The sequence below is a fragment of the Zeus faber genome, assembly GCF_960531495.2.
Source record: "Zeus faber genome assembly, chromosome: 1".
Classification (NCBI taxonomy): domain Eukaryota; kingdom Metazoa; phylum Chordata; class Actinopteri; order Zeiformes; family Zeidae; genus Zeus; species Zeus faber.
The window spans coordinates 53,595,745-53,617,577 of record NC_137193.1 but is presented as its reverse complement, the minus strand read 5'-3'; the positions used below and the strand labels follow the sequence as shown (position 1 = coordinate 53,617,577).

General features: G+C 44.8%; 1 protein-coding gene across 1 annotated transcript; it reads left to right on the top strand.

Moving 5' to 3' along the window:
- The first annotated feature begins 4,618 nt into the window (after window positions 1-4,618).
- On the top strand, window positions 4,619-20,658 carry cpeb2 (cytoplasmic polyadenylation element binding protein 2). Its single transcript, XM_080007972.1, has 11 exons — window positions 4,619-5,827; window positions 7,668-7,937; window positions 10,843-10,933; window positions 12,743-12,793; window positions 13,444-13,467; window positions 14,219-14,392; window positions 14,500-14,589; window positions 15,281-15,399; window positions 15,493-15,607; window positions 15,942-16,123; window positions 16,624-20,658. Exons 1-11 carry the CDS (start codon window positions 4,748-4,750, stop codon window positions 16,849-16,851), a joined length of 2,424 nt encoding a protein of 807 aa, XP_079864098.1. The 5' UTR covers window positions 4,619-4,747; the 3' UTR covers window positions 16,852-20,658.
- The last annotated feature ends 1,175 nt before the right edge of the window (window positions 20,659-21,833 follow it).

Here is a 21,833-nt window from a genome sequence, read left to right as displayed (position 1 = left end):
GTGGGGCCATAAAATGCTAATGTCCTCCAATCTGATACAAATGCAGCGCCCATTCAGCCTCTATGAATAATACCAATCAGAAGGGACGGGGAAGCTTTCTGCTTGATCTCAACCCAATAGCTGCATCTCCACTTTTAGGAAGGTGTGGCTGATTGGATGTGTGGTAGTGTGGGGGGGGGGGGGGGTGATAAGATGTAAGCTCATTAGGGCAACAACTGTGCTGCATGTTCGCCTTTTTTTTAAATCCAAAACCTAACGTAACATCGTCTGAACAACCCCCGTGCCTCTGTGTATGTGTCAGTGTGTGTCCTTGTGTGTGTGTGTGTGTTTGTGTGTGTGCGTGTGTGTGCGTGCGTGCATGCGTGTGTGTGTGTGTGTGTGTGTGTGTGTGTGTTGGTGATGTGACTATTAGCAGAGGCTTTATCTATCGGCAACACAAAGAGCTATTCAGGGGCCAGAAAGAGACAACAAAGGGCCAATTTACTGGAACAAAGACATCTCCGTGCTGGAGGCCATGCCCGGCGTGAATCAGCACAGAAACCCACCCATAATAACCCGCCATCACCGGCCTTTTTTACAAACCAATACGTGGTTACGACTCAAGGTAAACTGCCTGGTTTTGTGTTTTGCTTTGAGTGAAGACATGCAAAGCAAGTTTATTGAGAGATCACAATCAGAAGCGGATCTGTTTTACCGTGGCACATTTGCATATACCAAGAATTTGAGTAAGTGGGGTTGGAGCGGTGCGATGAGGAGACAGGCAGGCAGACAGGCAAAACAGTGACAACTGTCACAAAAGTGACAAGAAAAGTAGAAACTGAGAATCAAAGTCGAAAATGCGTGTTCGGGATAACATAGCACGACTACATGAAACGATTGAAGGACTTTGTACAAATTGGTAAATTAGAGGTATCAGATCGATATAAAGTACTAAATAAGTATAAATAAAAAGCCCACAGAATGTTTCTTTACAGATCAAAATGGATATGTATGCTGTCAATGCTATGAATATATTTATATTACGGAATAAATATGGATGGTTAATGTGCATAAATACAATATGAACGAAAGTAGGCCGGGTAGAAGGTATTGTGACACCATTCAGTGCAAAAACATCACTGAAATCACACTTCACGGCCGAGTACCGTACGGACACACGTCTCGAGAGCCTCGGAGGCGGAGGTAAGAGAAAGAACATTTAACCCATTAGAGACATCCAACTCGATAGACAGGTTCATCAGAGTGGGCAGGCCGGTCGATGCCCTCCGCCCTGCCCTCGAAGGACGGACCGAGAGAGAGAGGGAGAGAGAGAGAGAGAGAGAGTGGGCGAGAGAGATGGAGAGAACCTTGAGTAGAAAAAAAAGGAAATGCAGATTACCTGTTGCTATGACGACGCCAGCTGCAGCGTGACAGCCATCCCCTCAGACAGGGGTCTAAATGCTCAAGCTCTACAAATACCATGTAATCCAATATTGCTAGGGATCAGTGGTCCATGTGCATACGATAACTATGGGTGCCTTTATAATTGTGTAACCTGTTGAAATTACACATTTGGTGAAAAAGATGGCTGGCTGTGTTTGTGTGCGGTGCCGTGCTCCTGCCCGTGCCTCCGTGTGCATATGCATACATTTTTCAGTGTTTGTGCCCCGTGAATGCTTCATTACATGCAGTAGCACAGATGAGTGAGATTCAGAATGGAATTCATTCAAGTTGATCCGCACCGAGGTTTTTGACATTTGTATGCAGTATACGTCTCATGTCCCGACGCACACTTCACTGGCTAAAATGTTTTGTTTTGCCAGCGCCGTTTTATTGTTTGTTCTCCTAATTCTGTCGCTGCCATCGGGGTTGTAGGCGCCTGAGAAGGAAAACAAACACTCAGCTAACCTCCGTCTATCCAGTCCAAGGCCCAAGCAGCCTCTGCTAGCCCCCACCCCTCCTGCCGCCCATCATCGGGGACTAGCAGCTGGCAGCCTGCCCCATTTAAACTCCCTCTAGCACTTCAGACCAGCTAATCACAACCAATGATTGCTCAGCACCAGCCGCGGCCACCACACCTGCCCCCTCGCTGGTGGGACCGTCCCATCTGGGACCTTGTGAAGGGGGGGGCTTCTTAGGGTGTCCTATTACAGCTACGGCAAAAGGTGCAGTGGGGGACAAAGGGATAAGGACGCAAAGAAAATAACCGAAAGAATTCAAAACGATTTGCATTAAAAAAAAAAGGGGTTAGGCCCCTCTGAACCAATAGAGCTCCAAAGAAGAACCATATTATGCCGCAGCGAAGAATCACCGTTGTTGTGTTTCTGTTCCCGGGCAAAATTTGCTGCTTCCCAGAGGAGTAGAGAAAGGTCACGAAATTACACATGATTTTGTAATCCAGCGCTCGTCATCAAGCAGTGAATTGAATTGGTATCCGTGTGGGGACAAAAAGCTACGAAGAGAGATAAGTCATCATCGTTAAGCGGGGGCCAGATGGTGGGCTGCTCGTGCCCATCGCTGGGCTGCGCAAACCCCTCTTACCGTCATACATTGGGACACATACAGATGCTACGCAGATCTTTGTCTCCGAGCACGGTGTCAAGGTTTTAACTATATTTCCTCGACGGAATATTAATCTTAATCTGTTATGACCATCATCGTTCTGACCGTGCTCAGGCTGTGGTCTTTAAATCATCTTTTTTCCAGGGAAATAACGTAGATCCCCACTGACTTCTATTTACCCTGCTGGAAATAATTACAATGTTCCTTCTTGTTCTCCAGTAGACACACGGATGGTCGCGGCTGTGAAGCAGGGCAGCGTTTTAGATTGCCGGAGATTTGATTGGATTAGAGGTCTGTGGTATGAAGACTCACCTAGACGTGGGCTGCCACAAAGCACTAAATTTAGCCTCATGCGTAAAGTGACGCTGCAGCCAACGCAGGAACAGCAATTGAGGAATGAAAACGTCCACGTTGTAATACACTCTGCGCTTCCTAGGCAGGCTTTGCTAAATATATACTGCCAACACACAACTCGGAGACATGCTTACTTTTCGTGTGAGACGGACAAGGGTGTTATTATGGGTAATTATGATATTTTCCATGCTGTGTCATTGTTATGAAATGATGGCTCATGGTGTTTATCCTGCTATAATAGGCTGAGTTTATGTATTTTCTAAAATAAAAGTAGTGATTGTCAAACATTCTCATATCGAGGACCTCGTATCAATTTGACATGCGTTAGGCCGCGGACCTCATTTGATCAAAGTTTTTCCCTCGCACCCAAATCTTAGTGTCACGACTGAATACAAACCCCCCATGCCTGTCTATACTATAGTTAGGTAGGGAAAGCACAGAGAACAACAGGGAAACCTTGACCATGAGACTCACGCACACACGCCACACCTCGTATTTCTCATGCTGAGAATCCCAAAACAAGTCAAATTGCCCATCCCCGTTCACAGTTTCCCAGAAGAAAACAAATAAAAACATTTTAGGTGTATTTAATTCCTAATTGAACTAAACAAAATAAAAAGCCCTGCTTTTCCCACACCGTGTCACACATGGCAACTCTTGATGTTGTGGCTGATCTGTGTGTATCTATATATATATCAGATATAATCAGATATACATACTGTATATGATATAAAACAGTTATTGTTGTACATTCTAACATCTTGTGAATTGAATGACGGAGACGTTTAACTATGAATCATTTCGCTGGGGACCCCCTGGGACCATTTGAATGACCCCCATGTAGGTCCCCGGGCCCCACATTGAGAAGCCCTGTTCTAACACCCAGGCCGTCCGTGGCGATTTGGAAAAGCCTTCATGCGAACACTATGGACGTCCGTGTTTAACATGTCCTTCTTTGTAGATGTGACAAGAGATCTGGAAATGCAAAACCACGCAGGACAATGAAAGTATATGGTCCGACATTTATTTATGTTCGCCACACGATGGACGTGAGGCCTGCTGCACTTTATGAATAATGAACAAATGACGTAAACAATGCGGCTCCTTTGCAGCTCCGGGTTGACGCTAGTGATGCAAGACTCGCGAACGATTCGTTAGCAGCGAACCAGTCGTTGAAATGACTCGGCAGCCGGGAGTCACTAGAGCGGGTGTGTCTTCACGGGCTGAAAATGACGAACGGGGACCACATTAGAGTCCACGCCGAAGGGGATATTTGGCATGATTCATATTAAATGTGACCGATTTACACTTGCATTCCACCAAAATCCATTTCTTTGATTCACACATTACATCCCTTTGTGGGAGGGGGGGGGGATGGATATTTCCTGGAGAATTCGGCTACACTGCTTTCCTCACAGCCAAACGGTTCTTGTTCAGAGGCGACCGGCTCTTCTGGCCCTCGTCCACCGTCCACCGGCGCCCCCGCCTCGCGCGCCCTCCCGTGTTTTACCGGCCGGATCGAAACGAACGCGGAGCCGGGAAAACCGAACGGGAGAACCGAATCCCAGAGAAGAGGGACGAATCTCCCCTCGCCAGTTGACGCGCGTGGCAATCACCAAGGGCGGCGCGAGGCGTGACGCGTTAGTGACGTGGGCTCCGCCGGAGGACCTTTAATCCTGTGCCGCAGCGGAGCGGCCGGCAGAGAGAGGAGGGGGCAGCCGCCAACACACCGACACATATATAAACGCACAACCCAGGCAAAACAAAAATAAGCGCTTGTTTTAATTGTCGACTCCGGCCAGACCCCTCCTCTCCTCACGCGGCCCGTTCCCTAAGCCCGGACCGCCGTTAAATGGGTGATTACGGTGGCGGCTTGCTAGCAGCTCACATAAGCACCGCGTTCGAGGACCGAGCCGCCAGAAGCTTCGCCAGCTCCGCTCCGCTGCTCCTGGCCCGGCTGCCCGGCTCGTCCTCCACTGGCACCCGGTCCGCACTGCTGCTGCATCAGCAAACCATGCAGGATGAGCTTGTGGGGCTGAGCACCGAGCAGATAACCCCCGTGTCAGAGGAGAAGAGCCGCAGCAGGTCCGGAAAACGCCCGAACCAGACGGACTACCAGCTGGACTACAGCTGCCTCGACCGCAACAACCAGAACAACCAAAAGAACCAACGTCCCGATTCGTCCGATTTCGATCGCGATTATCTGCGTCCGACGCAGTCCGCCTGTGACCTTCAGCCCAGCCGGAGCATCCATCAGCAGTTCGGTCAGCAGGCTGACTTTAGCTCGGGGGACTCGCCCCCTCCCCAAGGAAAACCCGGTCACCTGCCGCAGAGGAAGCCCTTCGCCCAGCCCGGACCCGAACGGGAAGAAGAGGCTCCGGCCGATGCTGCGACGTCATCGCCCGTTTCCGTGAACCCTAAACAGCAGCTCCAGATGGACTCCCCCATCACCCACCACATCAACAACGGTAATGGCAGCGGCACCGGCATGTTGTCCGGGGGTCTGGCCGCCGCTTTCCCGAACCTCCAAGCCCAAGATCTGCAAAGCGCGAGCGGAGGCTGCTCCTCGCCCCCCTTGCCCGGGTTCGGAACCCCGTGGTCGGTTCAGACGAGCTCCTCGCCACCTCCCTTACCCAACTCAATGAATCCCATACACGCCAACGCGATTAATCAGATGCCCAGTAACGAGTCTGACAACAGCTTCTACCCGGGCATCCCCTCCTCCATCAACCCGGCCTTTTTCCAGAGCTTTTCGCCGGTGTCAGCGAATCCGTGCGCCGCAGGAATCAACGTGCAGGGCTTCACTGGCCCCTTCTCGCCCCAGATCAACGTCCCTCAGCAGCCGCAAAGTCGCAGATCCCCGGTCAGTCCCCAGATGCATCCCCAGCAGGGCGCCTTCCTCCAGCAGAGGAACAACTACAACCACCACCAGGTGAGTTACTGTTCGATTCAGCCATCGCTGTCTAGTAATTGTGTTAAAAATGTGAGGGGTAGTTTGGGGGCCATCTTCTATCAAAATGATGCATAAGGCCTAAACTGCTTACCGTGCAGAGACTGGGCCTACAGCCACAATAGATCCGTTCTTTAAGGCCTAGTTTTCCTTTATTTGAGGCCTACCAAGAGCATATCCTATGGTTGGGCTGAATCTTGTGACACTGCAGATACAAGTGTGTGTGTGTGTGTGTGTGTGTGTGTGTGTGTGTGTGTGTGTGTGTGTGTGTGTGTGTGTGTGTGTGTGTGTGTGTGTGTGTGTGTGTGTGTGTGTGTGTGCGTGCTTGCGCGCGCACACCACAGCCCTCTGAGTCGAAATAATTGTTTTATAATTCATTTGTCATGTTCTTGGAGGGCTGAAGTCACTGTTCTCGGGGTGAAGGAAAGGCGGGGTGAGACGAAAGGAACAAGGCAGCATCACTGAATCTGACTCTTGTTCTCCGCCTGAGGCTGGCACTGGGAGGTGGTCACATGGCACCGGACCATCCCTGTCTTGTGCTTCACTCAGTGGGAATACAAAGGCCTGGTGTCCTTCGTGGGGGCCTATCTGGCTGACATCTTGTGTCTCGTTAATGGCTGTGTGATGTGGGGTGATCAGAAGGCAGAGGTGGATGTGGACGGGGGTGCAACTTGGGTCATCGGCTCGCTGTGCCCAAGCTGTGACAGCAGTGGGGCACAAGATAAGACCAGCAGGACCATAAATACACACAAACACCCATGAGGCTCCCAGGACTCTTCAGGCTCATGTGATAAAACCCCTGTGGGTGTGTGTGTGTGTGTGTGTGTGTGTTTTGCTGTGTGTGTGTGTGTGTGTGTGTGTGTGTGTGTGTGTGTGTGTGTCCGTGTGTCCGTGTGTGTGTCTGTGTGTATGTGTCTGTCTCTCTGGGCGATACAAAATCAAATATCCCAATATTTTTGAATCAGTATTGATAATTTGATGTTATTTCCTTGACGACTATTGGTGCTTTCATCATATATCTACACACACAAGAAATATGACAAACAATCATTAGTAACATGGATATTATATAAAATGGAGAGGGGATGGCGAGGCATGGATTGAAACCATTCTGTGAAGCTCAGAAAATTGCATTACTTTACTGTAATGCAGCCTTAATGACAACATTTAACTATATTGTGATATTACGAAAATCCCAGAGGATATCTAGTCTCATATCACAATATCCATATTATAGCAATACGTGGCCCTGTGTGTGTGTGTGTGTGTGTGTGTGTGTGTGTGTGTGTGTGTGTGTGTGTGTGTGTGTGTGTGTGTGTGTGTGTGTGTGTGTGTGTGTGTGTGTGTGTGTGTGTGTGTGTGTGTGTGTGTATAATGTGTTACTGAGCTGGAATGCAAAATAAGCAGCCCAGTCATCAACCTTTAAATAAAGCCAAAGATACGCTCTAACTCTTTAAAATCAATACAAATTATCAGAATATAGCTTGTCAGCATTCATGTTTGTGTCGAACACCCATCTATGATATGGAAGCGATAGGACTAGATGTGTGGTACGCTTCATAGTAGATGCAAAGCCCAGTCAGAGAGAGTGTATAATGTGCAACAGCGCATGGGATACTTAGTATTAGTCTTAAAGCCCTAAATCTTCTTACCCAACTCACCCACCCTGTTACAGGAGCAGATCAGTGGAAGCAATGGCTGTGAGTGGGGGGTGGACAACAGGGTGATTCGACAGGAGAGAATAACAAAAAATCTCCTAAATAGACTAAAAAGTACTTATGACTGCTTTTTTAACCCCGACTTTCCTCCGATTTGTGTGCAGCCCATGGTGAAGCCGTCTCCCTGGGGCAGTCACCAGGGGAGCGGCTGGGGCTCAGGGGGGATGTCCTGGAGCCGGGACCAGCGCAGGGCGGGAGGCATGGGCATGTCTGGCTCCGTAAGTCACGCCTCGCCCATGAAGAAGCCTTTCTCCAGCAACGTCATCGCCCCTCCCAAGTTCCCACGCTCCGGCGGGTCCCTCGGCCCCAAGTCCTGGATTGAGGAAAACATGTTTCGAACCGATAGTAACAGCAATACTTTGCTCCCATTGCAGGTAGAGTGTGTGTTTTTATTTTTCATATTGTGTCGGCCTGGGAGGAGGGTTGGTTTTAATTGCTGGTGACTGTGGATTTACACAGTCATGTACATGGGTTGCCACGCCAAACTAGTATTTGTGCGGTTGTTAGGAACGAACTGGCAGCAGCGGATTATGGAATCATTTCCTGAATTAGATATTGGATCACAGAGGAGATAGAGTATGAGAGTGCATCCTGACCAAGCTGAGGAGGATGAGGGAAAAGGGAGAGAAACTGACAGACAGACAGACAGATGAGAGAGATTGGGAGAGACAAAAGCTTTCTCTGAGGATTGTAATAACTCTTACTGTTTTGTAATAACAAACATTCTGTAAAAACACAGTCATTCCATAACACTTGGATGTGTTCATACAATGCTGGATAAAAAAGGGTTCGGGGGTTTTTGTCGATGTTTCTCCGCCAAGGGAATATTATTTTGACGGTTATCTCAGACTCACTGCGAACAACGGTCTCATTTGAAGCACATACAGAAAATCAATATAAATTCCTGGGATGGCTCCAAAGATTAGCATTTCAATAAAACAGGAGCGGTCCAAGCGTTTTTCAAGCTGCCGTGTCGAATCCAAAGTGTCCCCGTGCTGAAGTTCAACATCACCTTCATGGGGAGGGACGGTTCGACACAAGATCACTGAGTTTTCCCCAGCTAAAGCATCTGGCAACCAATCTAATCTCTTATTTTGTGCAAAGTTAAGGTCTTTCTGGGGAACAGAGTGGAGGTCGACAGGCTCAGGAGAAAGGTCACATGCAATCCCAAAGAAATTTAACCACGAAAGAAGAATGTCATCTCTGTTTCATTCAAGAATCCCCAAGATATTTTTTCTTCACTTACAAGGAATATAACCACATTTTATTGAACCTCTTTTATAACCTTTTATGATATTATATGATATTTTAACATAGCTTCTTTTGTCGTATCCAAGCCTACAACCACTTTATTCTCTCTTTTTGATTTAATACCGTATTCATAAACAGGCTATTGCAATGAAGTGAATGAAATATTTCACAGTATTTAATAGTGGGAAATGTAGAATGCTATAATTTTGTGTTTCCACCACCGAACAAATATTTTCATATCTTTCAAAATGCATTTAATTCTCCCCAATAATCACCATGCACGGCTTCGGTTAAATTGATTGTTTGAAAAATTCAGTCGGCTAAACATGAATTTATTGTATGTAATTCTGAATTTTAACGGCTGTTATTTTAAATTCTGAATGGAACCATCAATATTACCAAATTATGTATTAAGTGGCATTAGCCAAAAATATCAGTGACACATGCAAAGAGAAGGATTCTTCCTTTTCCAGGAAGCAGGCCCAGCTCGGCGGACTGTTCATTTCCATAAACAGAGCTGGATCCAGAATTCTTAAGATTCCATTTCTTTCCTTCCTTCCTCTCTGTTTAATGTTTCAGAGTCAGTGACAAATTGTTGCTGTGTCATGTTTCCAACAGCACCTAAAGAGATAAAGCACTAAGTCTATGAAGGGGCAGACACGGTACACCTGATGCCGCCTCCGTCTCGGGAAATCTTGAACTGACGTTGTTTCTATTAAAAGCTTTATCTTTCATGCCCCCTCATAAACTGTCAGAGACAAACCATAGCCTGACTCTAGTTATCTGGTATTATCCACTCAGACTTTATTTTCTGGGACAATATTATTTTGGCAGCAACTGTTGCTAGTGGCTCAAAGACATGCTGAACAGTGTGGTCTGCAATCACAAATACTGTATACATCACAATACATGAATGCAGCACAATAGAGGCAACCTGGGTTTGTTGTGTCCAACATACTTCAATGTAGCCTTGCAAGAAAACATAATAAAGTATGAAGTAAATGTCAAGCTAGTAGCTCATGGGCTGGTGTGGCTCATTGAGTTCTCATTGATTTCGCACATACTGTCCTTTTCATTTTCCAAATTTTACCGTTCCACACCAAACTAGAAAAACAACAATTGGCAAACGATGGATAATCACAGAAGTACCGAGCTTTTGCCTTCCTCAAAGACTTAGACTTAAACTAAAGACTTAAAATAATAATAATGATAGTCACCCTTATTTGTATAGCACCTTTCTTTCATACACAACACGCAGCTCAAAGTGCCTTACTTTAACAGAAGGCCATTGAAATGATAATGATAATAACAACAATAATAATGATAATTATACGAGCAAAATGCATTTAATAAAAATAATAACATATTGCAATCAGTTTACATTTTGTCATCATCATCGTCATCATCATCATCATCATCATTACCTCAGGATACTTCCATCTTGCCTCCTTCATAGAAGACCAAATACCAATCAATTGAACTTCATCAATTTAAGCGTAGACATTGGCTGGATTACAATCATTCCTCAGCAAATGATTTTCAATAATTATTATCTCTCTTAAGTCTAGAACTACTCCAAATAAAATAATAGTTTAGGGCCCTTTTCAATGGAAACAATCTATGGAATCTAAGGCAGTTACGATTCTATGTATCTGCATTTATCTGCCTTACTGCTCTCCTAATGGGATCAGAAGCACCATCCAGGCTCTCAGCCTAAATGGAATTCCTGCTTTAGTTTCCATTCTTTGAGTCTGGGAACGGATCCAGAGATCCTGGGGAAGCCGTTGTACAGGCTCTTTACAAACATAACTCTTGTACCCGTAAAGGAAATAAATACGGAAAGAATGTTAATCCCAGCGCGTACTACGCACGCTTCACCTAGAAAGCTTTAGCTTAACACATACTACACTTTCATTGTGTGACCAAAAAAAGAAAGGTCAAGGAATGATGCCTACGTGTCACTTCCTATGTGATGTTGATATGAGGTGTGTTGGTTGGACCTCATTCTCCTCCTCAAACCCCCCTCAGGACCGCACCAGGATGCATGACAGTCTGAACATGCACTCCCTGGAAAGTTCCCTGATCGACATCATTCGAGCGGAGCAGGATCCAATGAAAGGTACGATTCTTTCGCCGTCGCCCTGTCAGAAGGGGGTGGTGGTGGGGGGGTTAAGACTTCACTGAGTCACGTAGAGCCATGTAGAGAAACCCCAGTACACTGTCTGTATATAGCGTTCCCCACATCCATGTTGTTATTCTACCGGACTGGCTTGTTTTCTCCCCGCTGAGAGCTTATTACTTGTGCCACTGGCTACGCCTTGATATGACCTTTCAGCTCTGATCCCGTGGCTACTTAGCCTGGTCAGCACACGGAGCAGGCTGAGGGAGAGGGAGAGAAGTCGGGTGGGGGGTGTTCCTAAATTAGTCTTTTTAAAAAAAAATGTTTTAGTTTTTATATTAACACAGTAGTGTTTATTTTATGACATATTCCATTCTAGTTTATTGATTTCATTTACGGATAAGGGATATAGCTCACGCAAATCCGAAGATTTTTTAAAACACACACGCTCATCGAATTAACAACACAGAGATGGTATTGGGTTTCCGATGGGCTCTTTCACTCTCAGGCAGCCAGGACCAAACAGGGAGTGTAGGGTGACATTGACAGCGCCCGCCCGCACCTCCCGGCCTCAGCTGCTGGATATCAGAGTAGCAGTGTCAAATGACTTCCACTGGCCTCACCATGCTCCACGAGAGCTCGCAGGACCAGAGGCCCCCTTTAACCTACAACCACAAACTGCATTTGATTTAGAGTATGAGGAATAACTGAGAAGAACCAAATTGAACCTCTTCTATCAAAACACATTGCTTAAATTTGTACCGCCGTGAAGGTCTGACTTGTTTATCTTAATGCGTACGAGCTCCGTTATGCATTATCGTCGCCATCTTGATTGAGCATCGAGGCTGTCACTGCATCTGGGACTGGGTGTCGGCCCATTCCCATATCTAGGTTGAGCTTTTTGTCATTCCATCAGGAGCAGATGGAGAGGACATGGGCCAGTGTGCACGGCAGAGAGGGAGCGGGAGCTGGACTAATTTTAGATGTGATCACACTTTCACACACTGTGTGTGACAGCCAGGAGAGCAGAGGAAAGAAAAGGAGGGCTGGGAAGGGTGGATTTTGCCATTTATAGCCTATCCATGGTTAATCTGACAGTGTGCAAAGGCTAGCGGCAAGGCCAACAGGGCCTCATAAACGCGTGTAAGCTGAACTCGACAATGTTAAATGTATTAGAAGATTTGACGAGGATCAAACAAGTTCTGGTTTTAGTAACTGACGGATATGCAACTTCAACATGCGCCAGAAATGTTGTGGAGCTGACATTTCTGCTTTTTCCTCAATAATGTGAATTAAATTATACATCGGATTTGGCTCATGTTTAAAATATACTGAGCTGATGAATAATTAGGTTCTCCCCCAGATGAAACAAGTTTAGTTAAAATAAAATGACCGGAGATTCTTTGCGACAGTTTCGATTTCTCCCGGGATTCATGTGTTGTTTGATGACTCTGTAGCTATTCTTCACATTGATGTTTGTTTGTTTGTTCAGAGGGGGGGAGTTTAGATCTTCCTTGTTGTGAATGTAGTGCTGGGGCGTGGTCGCGAGGTGTGTGTGTGTGTGTGTGTGTGTGTGTGTGTGTGTGTGTGTGTGTGTGTGTGTGTGTGTGTGTGTGTGTGTGTGTGTGTGTGTGTGTGTGTGTGTGTGTGAGAGAGAGAAAGAGTGCCACGTGGCCTTGCAACAGCCTTGCCCTGTCCTCCCCATCTGTTCTGTGTCTCATCCTTATTTGTGCCTGTGTGTGTGTGTGTGTGTTTGTGTGTGTGTGTGTGTGTGTGCACGCGCGCCTGCGTGTGTGTTTCTAACGTCAGGCCGTGTGGGATGCCCTCACCCCGGGGCCGACGGCCTGCTCATGCTCAATGGTAATTATCTCCCTCTGCTGTTCCCTCCATGTCTCCTCCCCCTTCAAGACTCATACAGATAATACACTCGGACAAATCTACTGTATCGGACGAAAATATAAGTGCTATCAATGCTTCCTAGTTATTTTACACATTTTATCTGCAGCGTTCCAATAGGTGTCGTCATACTGCAGAACACTCAGAACGTGAATGTTGGAGCAAATTCGATACATTTTGTCATTGTCCCCATTGTTTAAAAGTCACATGAATAGCTGGAATGTGCCATGACTCGCTTATTTATATAATTCTTCTCTTTAAACAGATAAGGGACTGTCAGTAAATTTGTCATCTGGGCCTATAGGCTTTTCAGAAAAAAATACATTACCCCCCCAAAGGGAACACAGAGAGGTGTTTATTAATACTGGTGACACAAATTAGTCTTAAAATAATCTAGGACGCAAATGTAGGACATAGATGTTTCACAAGAAAATACTTGAGCCTGTTGTCATTTTAGTCTTTTTGTGATCGCCAACCTTTTTAAAGACACCACCGCTAAATGGCACGGGGCAACGTGGCCTCTCTGTACAAGGTTAAACCTATTTTTAGTTGAGTTTAGTTTACCTTCTGAAATCTTCACAACTGAAACTTGTCTGTGCTCTGTTTACACGCAGCCAGGAGTTATGGGAGACGTAGAGGTAAATACTGTTTCTGTGACATGTCTTGTGTTTTTGTGGCTTCTTTCACTGTGGAATGCTTTATGTGCCGCCGACCCGACGGCGGCTTTAGGTCTGGATTCAAACAAACTATGTATCAATTACATTTTTTATTTTCAGGAAGAGAAAATGTCATCGAAAATGTTCAAATATATTGATAATAACCTTTTGTGAACAATTATCATAATAAAAAATAAATAGGAAGCTTTCATGTTTCTGTCCAGACTCGCATGGTATGGCCCTAGGCCTACGTACCTGGAAAGGGACATCTGCTCCGCTATTTGGTTAATAGCTCGGCCCCCACGCCGCCTTCCTTTCCACACCTGCTTTATCTGCTCCTCTATTCAGAGACAAGCATTCATGATTGCGTGTCCGGGACTGGGACCTATAAATACTAGATTGAAACATAATCCTCCCTCTATCTCTTTAAGCTTGTGCATTGTCTCTCCGACTGCTAAGCGTTATTCTCCAATGAAAATGGACACATCGTTTTTTATCATTTGCCGCTACGGTTTTAACACCACTCACCCACAAAGGAGAGACGTGTGATATAATATGACGTGTGTGTGTGTGTGTGTGTGTGTGTGTGTGTGTGTGTACGTGTGTGTGCGTGCGCGCATGTGTGTGTGTGCGCGCGCATGTGTGCGTGTGCGTGTGTGTGTGTCTGTGTGTGTGTGTGTGTGTGTCACCGAAACTTGTATACTTCTGACCTCCATTTTCCTCACCCTGCCAGGACGCTCCTCTCTCTTCCCCATTGACGACAATCTCCTCGAGGACGGCCATGGCAACCAGGGGGTCCCGGGGGTCCTTGGTTCCCCAAACTGCTTTCCCCACCAGAACGGGGAGCGCATCGAGCGCTTCTCCCGCAAGGTGTTTGTGGGCGGCTTGCCCCCAGACATAGATGAAGGTATTTTTAGCCACTTGGGTCCCCTTTTTATTGATATTATTTTGATTGATATCACACGGTCTCACCCCCTTTTCTCCATTTTGTCTCTCCTTCTCTCCTTCTCTCAGATGAGATCACCTCCAGCTTTCGCCGCTTTGGTCACCTGGTGGTGGACTGGCCTCACAAAGCGGAGAGCAAATCCTACTTTCCACCTAAAGGTAGGGGGCCTCCATAACAATGTACATACTGTATACTGTACATTATATATCATTTTAAACACATGTATGCATTTAAGCAGGTCTGAAGCAAGATTTTAAAATAATAGTAAAAAAAAAAAATTCTAAACTAGACAAAATACTACTATGACACAGTACACAAAGAACCATGCCATTTAGTGCAATTCATTGATTTATTTTACCTATTAATGCTTTCTTACCTATAATACTTTTATTCAAAGAGAAAATGATGTCGTCGCCACATCATTCAAGCAGTGTTTGGGAATAGCAGAATGGGTCACATATATACATACATGAATACATGAATGTATCCAGATACTTTGCAAAATGGCTGAATTAATGTAAGCTTCTGTTTCAAGTCACATTTCCAGAGTTTACTGGTGAAACATTTCAGATTTGGAACAGGAAGGGAAGGGAGAGGATGACAGTGACCGCAATGTCATCCTTAAGGCACTTTTGTGCGGCAATGTCCTCTTTGGTTGAGTTTAATGGTCGAGTTTAATGAGTTTGACGGTGGTTGGCCCATAACTTGGGAGAATCACCGCCGTCAGCTGAGTGATTGGAAGTCTTTCGGACAAAATTCCTTCCATCCACTTGGCCTTTTATTTTAAGTTGATCTACTTTGTTGGAGGGTGGTTTGATATGCTGTCCCCTGTCCCTGTGGCCCTGCTAGGCTACGCCTTCCTGCTGTTCCAGGAGGAGAGCTCGGTGCAGGCTCTGATCGAGGCGTGCATGGAGGAGGACGGGAAGCTCTACCTCTGCGTCTCCAGCCCCACCATCAAGGACAAGCCCGTGAGTTTGGTGTCGCCGTCGGCTTTTTTGCGCCGAGAACTCCGTGGAGTTAAACGGTGGTGATTAAATGTTGCACACGTGCTTTTTTTCCAGGTCCAGATTCGCCCGTGGAACCTGAGCGACAGTGATTTTGTGATGGACGGCTCCCAGCCCCTCGATCCACGCAAAACCATCTTTGTGGGGGGAGTGCCTCGCCCACTGAGAGCAAGTACGTGCATCGCGTCTTTTTTTTTTCCAGCTTCTGTTAAATATCTTTGTTTAGCAAGTAGACTTCATTATTATTCCCTGGTTGCTCTACAGTTAAATATTGGAGCCGATGATGGGCTGTATCTTTGATCAGAGTTGGGCCTCGGACATCTGTGATCAACAGCAATTAGTCTGACGGCCTCGCCCCGTTCTGTCCCCCCTCCTCCCCCATCGCACCTCCCGCTGTGTGGCTTCCCGCTCTCCTCCCCTGCTCCTTTCCTTGTCGAATCTTTTCCTCTCATCCCTTTTTTCCTTTCCTCTCCACCCCGATCCTCTCCCTCTCTCTCTCCGTCCAGTCGAGCTGGCCATGATCATGGACCGTCTCTACGGCGGAGTGTGCTACGCGGGAATCGACACCGACCCGGAGCTGAAGTATCCCAAGGGGGCTGGAAGAGTGGCCTTCTCCAATCAGCAGAGCTACATCGCCGCCATCAGCGCCAGATTCGTCCAGCTGCAGCACGGAGACATTGACAAGCGGGTACATACGCTCCCTCTCCTCTCTCGTTAGGTTTTCCTTTTTCTTTTTTTTTTTTTTTTTAAACAAAGGCTTCAGTTCCAGTTAGTTCTCGACAGCAGGTTTTCCAGAGCTCCGTGTCTGCATTGCACCATCAGCATCATCACTAGACGGTAACTGTTTGCCTTGGCGAGGAGAGAGCTCATTAGTGCTGATTGAATTAGCTTCTTTCCCAGACTGCTTTCTTTCTTTCTTTTTCATATTTTCACATCCTTCTTTGTCACATTTTTTGAATCAGACTTTATTTAAATCCAAGTAATATAAAATGCTGAAGTCCATATATAACCTCTTCCTTATACCCGTCACTCTCCGAGTAATTTCATCCGTTCTCATTCCGTATGGCCACGTGTGTGTGTGTGTGTCTGTGTCTGTGTCTGTGTCTGTGTCTGTGTCTGTCTGTCTCTGTGTGCGTGTGCGTGTGGGTGTGTGTGTGTGCGCGCGTGTGTTTTTGTGTGCGTGCGCAGGTGGAGGTGAAGCCCTACGTCCTGGACGACCAGCTGTGTGATGAGTGCCAGGGGGCGCGCTGCGGGGGGAAGTTCGCTCCCTTCTTCTGCGCGAACGTCACCTGCCTGCAGTACTACTGTGAGTTCTGCTGGGCCAACATCCACTCCCGCGCCGGCCGAGAGTTCCACAAGCCGCTGGTGAAGGAGGGCGCCGACCGCCCGCGGCAGATCCACTTCCGCTGGAACTAGAGATGCAACCCAAACCAGAGCGGCACAGTCAGAGGGAAACAAAATGATATACTGGCTAACAAGGAAAAAAAGAGCATCACTCTGCCTCTCACCCTAAGCTATCAGTATAATCTAGTGCATAACACTATACAGTATATACACATATACATATATCGATTTATCTTTTGTAGCAACCAAACACTACAAGCCTCAGTTTTTCACCAACCCCCCCCTCACATCTCAGGCTCTGACAACTCTACAACTCTTTTTGTGGTACTTTCATGTTTTCTAAGAGGAGATTTAAAAAAGAGGTTGATTTTTGTATTTTTTTTTAATTATCATTATTTTTGTATGTGAGATTCGAAGCAGAAATGAGAATGTTATTTGCATGGGGGCAGCTCGTCTGTCTTTCTGTCTGCTGCTAGCCACCCCACAGTGCGTGTAGTGCACGTTTGTTTCTGGGAAAATCTTGATTCGACACCTGCCCCAGGCCATGAACCAAAGGTAGCAAAGTGATAGTGAGCAAATTGAGACATTTCTGCCACTAAGCAAACTCTTATTTTCTAACGTTGCTATTTGCTCTTTCTTTTTTATTCTAGAGTTTGTTGAAAAAGAGCATAGGGTTATTTCTGCGCTCATACTGACCCATAGGAAATTACCTCAAAATACAAAATCTGGTTTGTATTAACTGTATTTAACAATAACGTTTATAATTACAAGCTATATTAGAAGCTTTGCTGCTATATATATATATATATATATATATATATATATATATATATATATGTATATGTGTGTGTGTATATGAAAAGGATATATAGGTATTATATTTAATGCCATTTTCAAATCAGAGTCATCAAAAATTAAATGCAGTCTGCACTCAACCACTTGTGGCCCCAAATGCCATGGAAAAATAGAATGTGAAAGATATGTGCATGATATGTTAATAGGCTTAGCTACACCACTTGCATGCCAGGATAGATGTTGAGGAAGTCACTTTCCCACCACTGAAACTATACGATTCTATGGTGAGTAGCATGACTAACAATAACAGATGCCTAAGAGAGAAAACAAAACAAAAAAAAAAAGAAGACAAAGCTTAATAAGTGAAAAAGCAGCTTATTTAAGTGTGCATGCATCAATGTTTATCCGTCGTTTGATACGTTTACATACTTACGATACAAAAAGAGATCTGGGTTCTACTTGTAGACTAGTGGATGTCACCGTTTTGTGGCACGGTGGCTTGTATGGCATAAAAGAAGAAGAAAAAAAACAAAAAAAACGTCCTGTTCAAAAGCAGAGTGGTGTTCAGTGTGTGTGTGTGCGCGTGTGTGTGTGCGCGCGTGTGTGTGTGTGTGTGTTTGTGTCGTCTTTGTGCCGTGTGACCCTTGTCAACGTGGAATGAGGTTCTAGTTTAGTTCCAAACAGATTATGTAGAAGAGACAAGAAAACATCAAGATACTTTGCCTTGCCCTTCCCATCCCTTCTCTCCGAGCGTTAGAGCGTTTATTCCACCTTACCGCAGCCCTTAGCAAACCAAATTTAAAAGCCACCTAAGACCGGCCGGTGACTTGTCTTCAGTCCCACGCGCCACCGTCACGGTGTTGTCATGGAGACGGTTCACTTTGGTTTATTTACAACCAGTTGAAACAATCAGGCTCTGGCACTGTGTGTTTGTGGCTCCATGAGGCCAGAAAACAACTTCCGGCTCAGTCTTTTTTTATTTTTATTACATTTTTTGTCCTTTTACCGGATGGAAGTTTGTTTGTTTTGAGATGTGGCCCCTTTTAAGAACCTGACATTCAAAGTACTTTATAGGGACAATCTTTCGGTGACCGGCGGACGTTACCGGAGGCCCAACTCCCCGAATCCATATGGCAGTGTACCAGTGTGTGTTCCTTCAGTGTATCCGTAGTGTGATGAGGCTTTTTACGTCGAAACGCCCTGGTGTCTGGTCTGTGCCGTTGCTTGTTTTAGTTGTAATTTGTGTCGTGTTTCAGCACCTAAATGGACAATATTCTATTTATTTATTCCCATATTTGAATGATACTATTATTTCTTGTCGTACCTTTACTGGTCCCTTGCCGTCCCTGCAATCTCAAAAAAAAAATTGAGCGATAATGTTATGCACTACTTTTTCTATATCGCCCTCATTTCTTTGTCTTGCGTGCTTCCCGGTTGAGTTCGATTTTGACGGAGACTCGGTAGAAGTGGCTTACTTTGCTCCAACCCCCCCCCCCCCCATCCCCCCTCCTCCCATAAGAAAGTTTGTTCTTCAACCCAATTTACCTAATTTATAATTTTACAAATGATTCATTTTTATTTTTTATTTTTTCATGATTACTTATTTAAAAAAATGTGGTGTGAAACAATGGTCTTAAGTTATCTATGTTCGTGTGAGTAAAGCAGTGGTCGGATATTTTTCGGTATATTTTAAAAAGAAGTGTATATTTTGAAGACTGGGAGTCTGGTTGAGTCACACAGGGAGCTGCGACCGAAAGCGAATGAATGCTATTATAACTCTCGTTGTCATAAGGCGTAAATGTCCCCGTGGCCCCAGTTCCCACGGCATGGATCACGCAGGAAGAACGTCGTCACCTGTAACACTTGACTCGTGCTGTTCTGTGAGAGTTATTGTACTATTTTCTATGTTGAACACTGTTACTTTGTACTGTACGTGTGTGTCTTTGCTTTTTTGTAAAAATCATATTTATTTCACTATTTTTGTAGACAAATAACTATTTGGTTTGATTGTATTTTTCTATTAAATAGGACTATTATACTGTATGTGTTATGCCCCTCCCTCCCTCCCTCCCTCCCTCCTCACCTCCCTCCCCCGCCCGACACTTTTTATATTTAAAAGTTCTGCAAAATTCTGTTCGAATACAAATATTCATGTCCTTAATTTGAGTTAAAAACCAAAGTTTTTGGGTACGCAATTGGGTTAATTGGTTCTTGTTTTAGCACACGTTACAGGTTTAATTTGAAGGAAGGGTACATTGAAGGTTCTATTATATTCTTGGACGACACTTGAGATTCTCCCCCCGTCGCATCGAGGCCCTGGCTGCCTGTCCTCACGGATGCTCTGAAACTTGAATATAACACATTTTGAAAGGCTGACTAACCTCGAATCTGTGTTGTGACGTGCAATACTGTTTCTAATGTTTGTATAAAAAGTGAGAATTACAGTGTAAACCTTTTTAAATGCAGATTTATTTTTTTCATTGCATATTTTGCAGATTTCTGATCCACAGTGTCATTTTTTACTGTCAGAAAATAAACCCCTTTTTTTCATTGCAACTATTTTTAAATCCAGATATCTTTGTACTGATGTAAATGATTGTAGTTATTTTGGATAGTGTTTTGCTAACAAAAGGAGAGACTTTTTCATGCATATTTCTATTTCATTTCATTTTGTTTTATCCCAAATTTCTATTTCATTTAAGAGTAGCAGAATTCTTAGAATAATTTTTCATATTAAATGTCATTGGTATTATTTTGTATTTTTATGTGGACAAACAGTATATATAATTTTAAGATGCTAATTGCTAATATATTATTTTGAGTTCAATTATTTTTAAAGCTAAATATTTGTAATATTATTGTTAAAGTAACAAATTTCTAAATCAGAGTGTGTGTATAGATTCACAAAAGTGGTTTATGAGGTGTTTGAATTGTAATTATTTCTGAATGGTTCTTTAATATGCAAAATGAATATCATGTTGATTTTTATTTTTGTTGGTTTTGTATTTAAATGGGGTGTTGATTAAAATCCTTTTTTTCTTTCACTTCCTGAATAAAGGCCCATTCTGTTTGGACACAACATGGCTGCTGCTCGTCCTCCTCCATTACTGCCGTAACAAAATCACGTGTTTACGTGTGGCATGCAGTACGCTCAATTTGTGATGGTTAAAAAACCTTAGGGTGACCCCCCATATAGAAAAACAATTCTCTCATATTTAGACGTATAAAGCATACTCAAAATAAACCGTATTGTTTTGGACGGAGAGAAAATGACATCAAATAATAAGGTCAAATTCACTGACTTTCTGTGAACTTTGAAAGGGATAATGGTGAGCGGGCTTGAATAGTAAGATCCTCTGTGACCTAGAATGTTCACATAGTAGTTGGCAGGATGTAGTTCTTACTACACAACACATCTGGCTCCATCTAGGGGCGGATTCTCCGTTGGAATACGGTATAATCCACAATAAACCCTTTGTTAAATGTGAGTCTCGGACAACAGCATATTCGAAGGGTTTAGTCGTTAATATTTTTCATTTTGTTTAAATCTTGTCCGACATATTACTTGTTGTTGAACACAAATGAGGCCAACTTTATAAAACGGGAATGAACAACCGCTTTGCTGCTTCATCCAGGTCAGTGTTGACGATGTAAGTGACCATATTGGTCTCAGTATAGGTGGCTTGGAAGTAGCCCCCTGCAGAAAATGTTTCTCTATGGTGACGTCGCTGCGTAGTAAAGCGTGGGCACGTAGTTGTCCATGTGCTTGTGCAGTACAGACATTGGCATTGTTACTTTAACAGTGAGCATTCGGTCATTGTTTGGTTTTAGAATGCCACAGATGTTTGCCTGCTATGAAGCACTGAGTTGGTTACCCTACAGCTTTGACAGCGGTGGATTTGGACGTTAATGTCGAAGGTTTCTTGTTTCCCCAACCACACGACAGGCAAATATATATGTTTGTCGGCAGCTAAGATTATTTTAACAACTGCTTCCAACAATCCCTCCTCTTGGAGGTTCATGTCAGTCACAGTGTCTGGGACGGATACCTCTGACATAGGGAGAACTTCCGTGTTCTTCGTACATGTGAGATACACAGTGCTGCCCTGGCCCCGGGTCGTGAGGGTCTTTAATGTGTACGATTGGGCAAGTTTCGCTGGTTTAATCCGGTCTTCCCAGAGACTGAGCTTCATTGCCATCGTGTTGTCAGAGATGGAGCTTTCCTGCAATTCCATGTCCTTTCCATTAACTTGCACCAT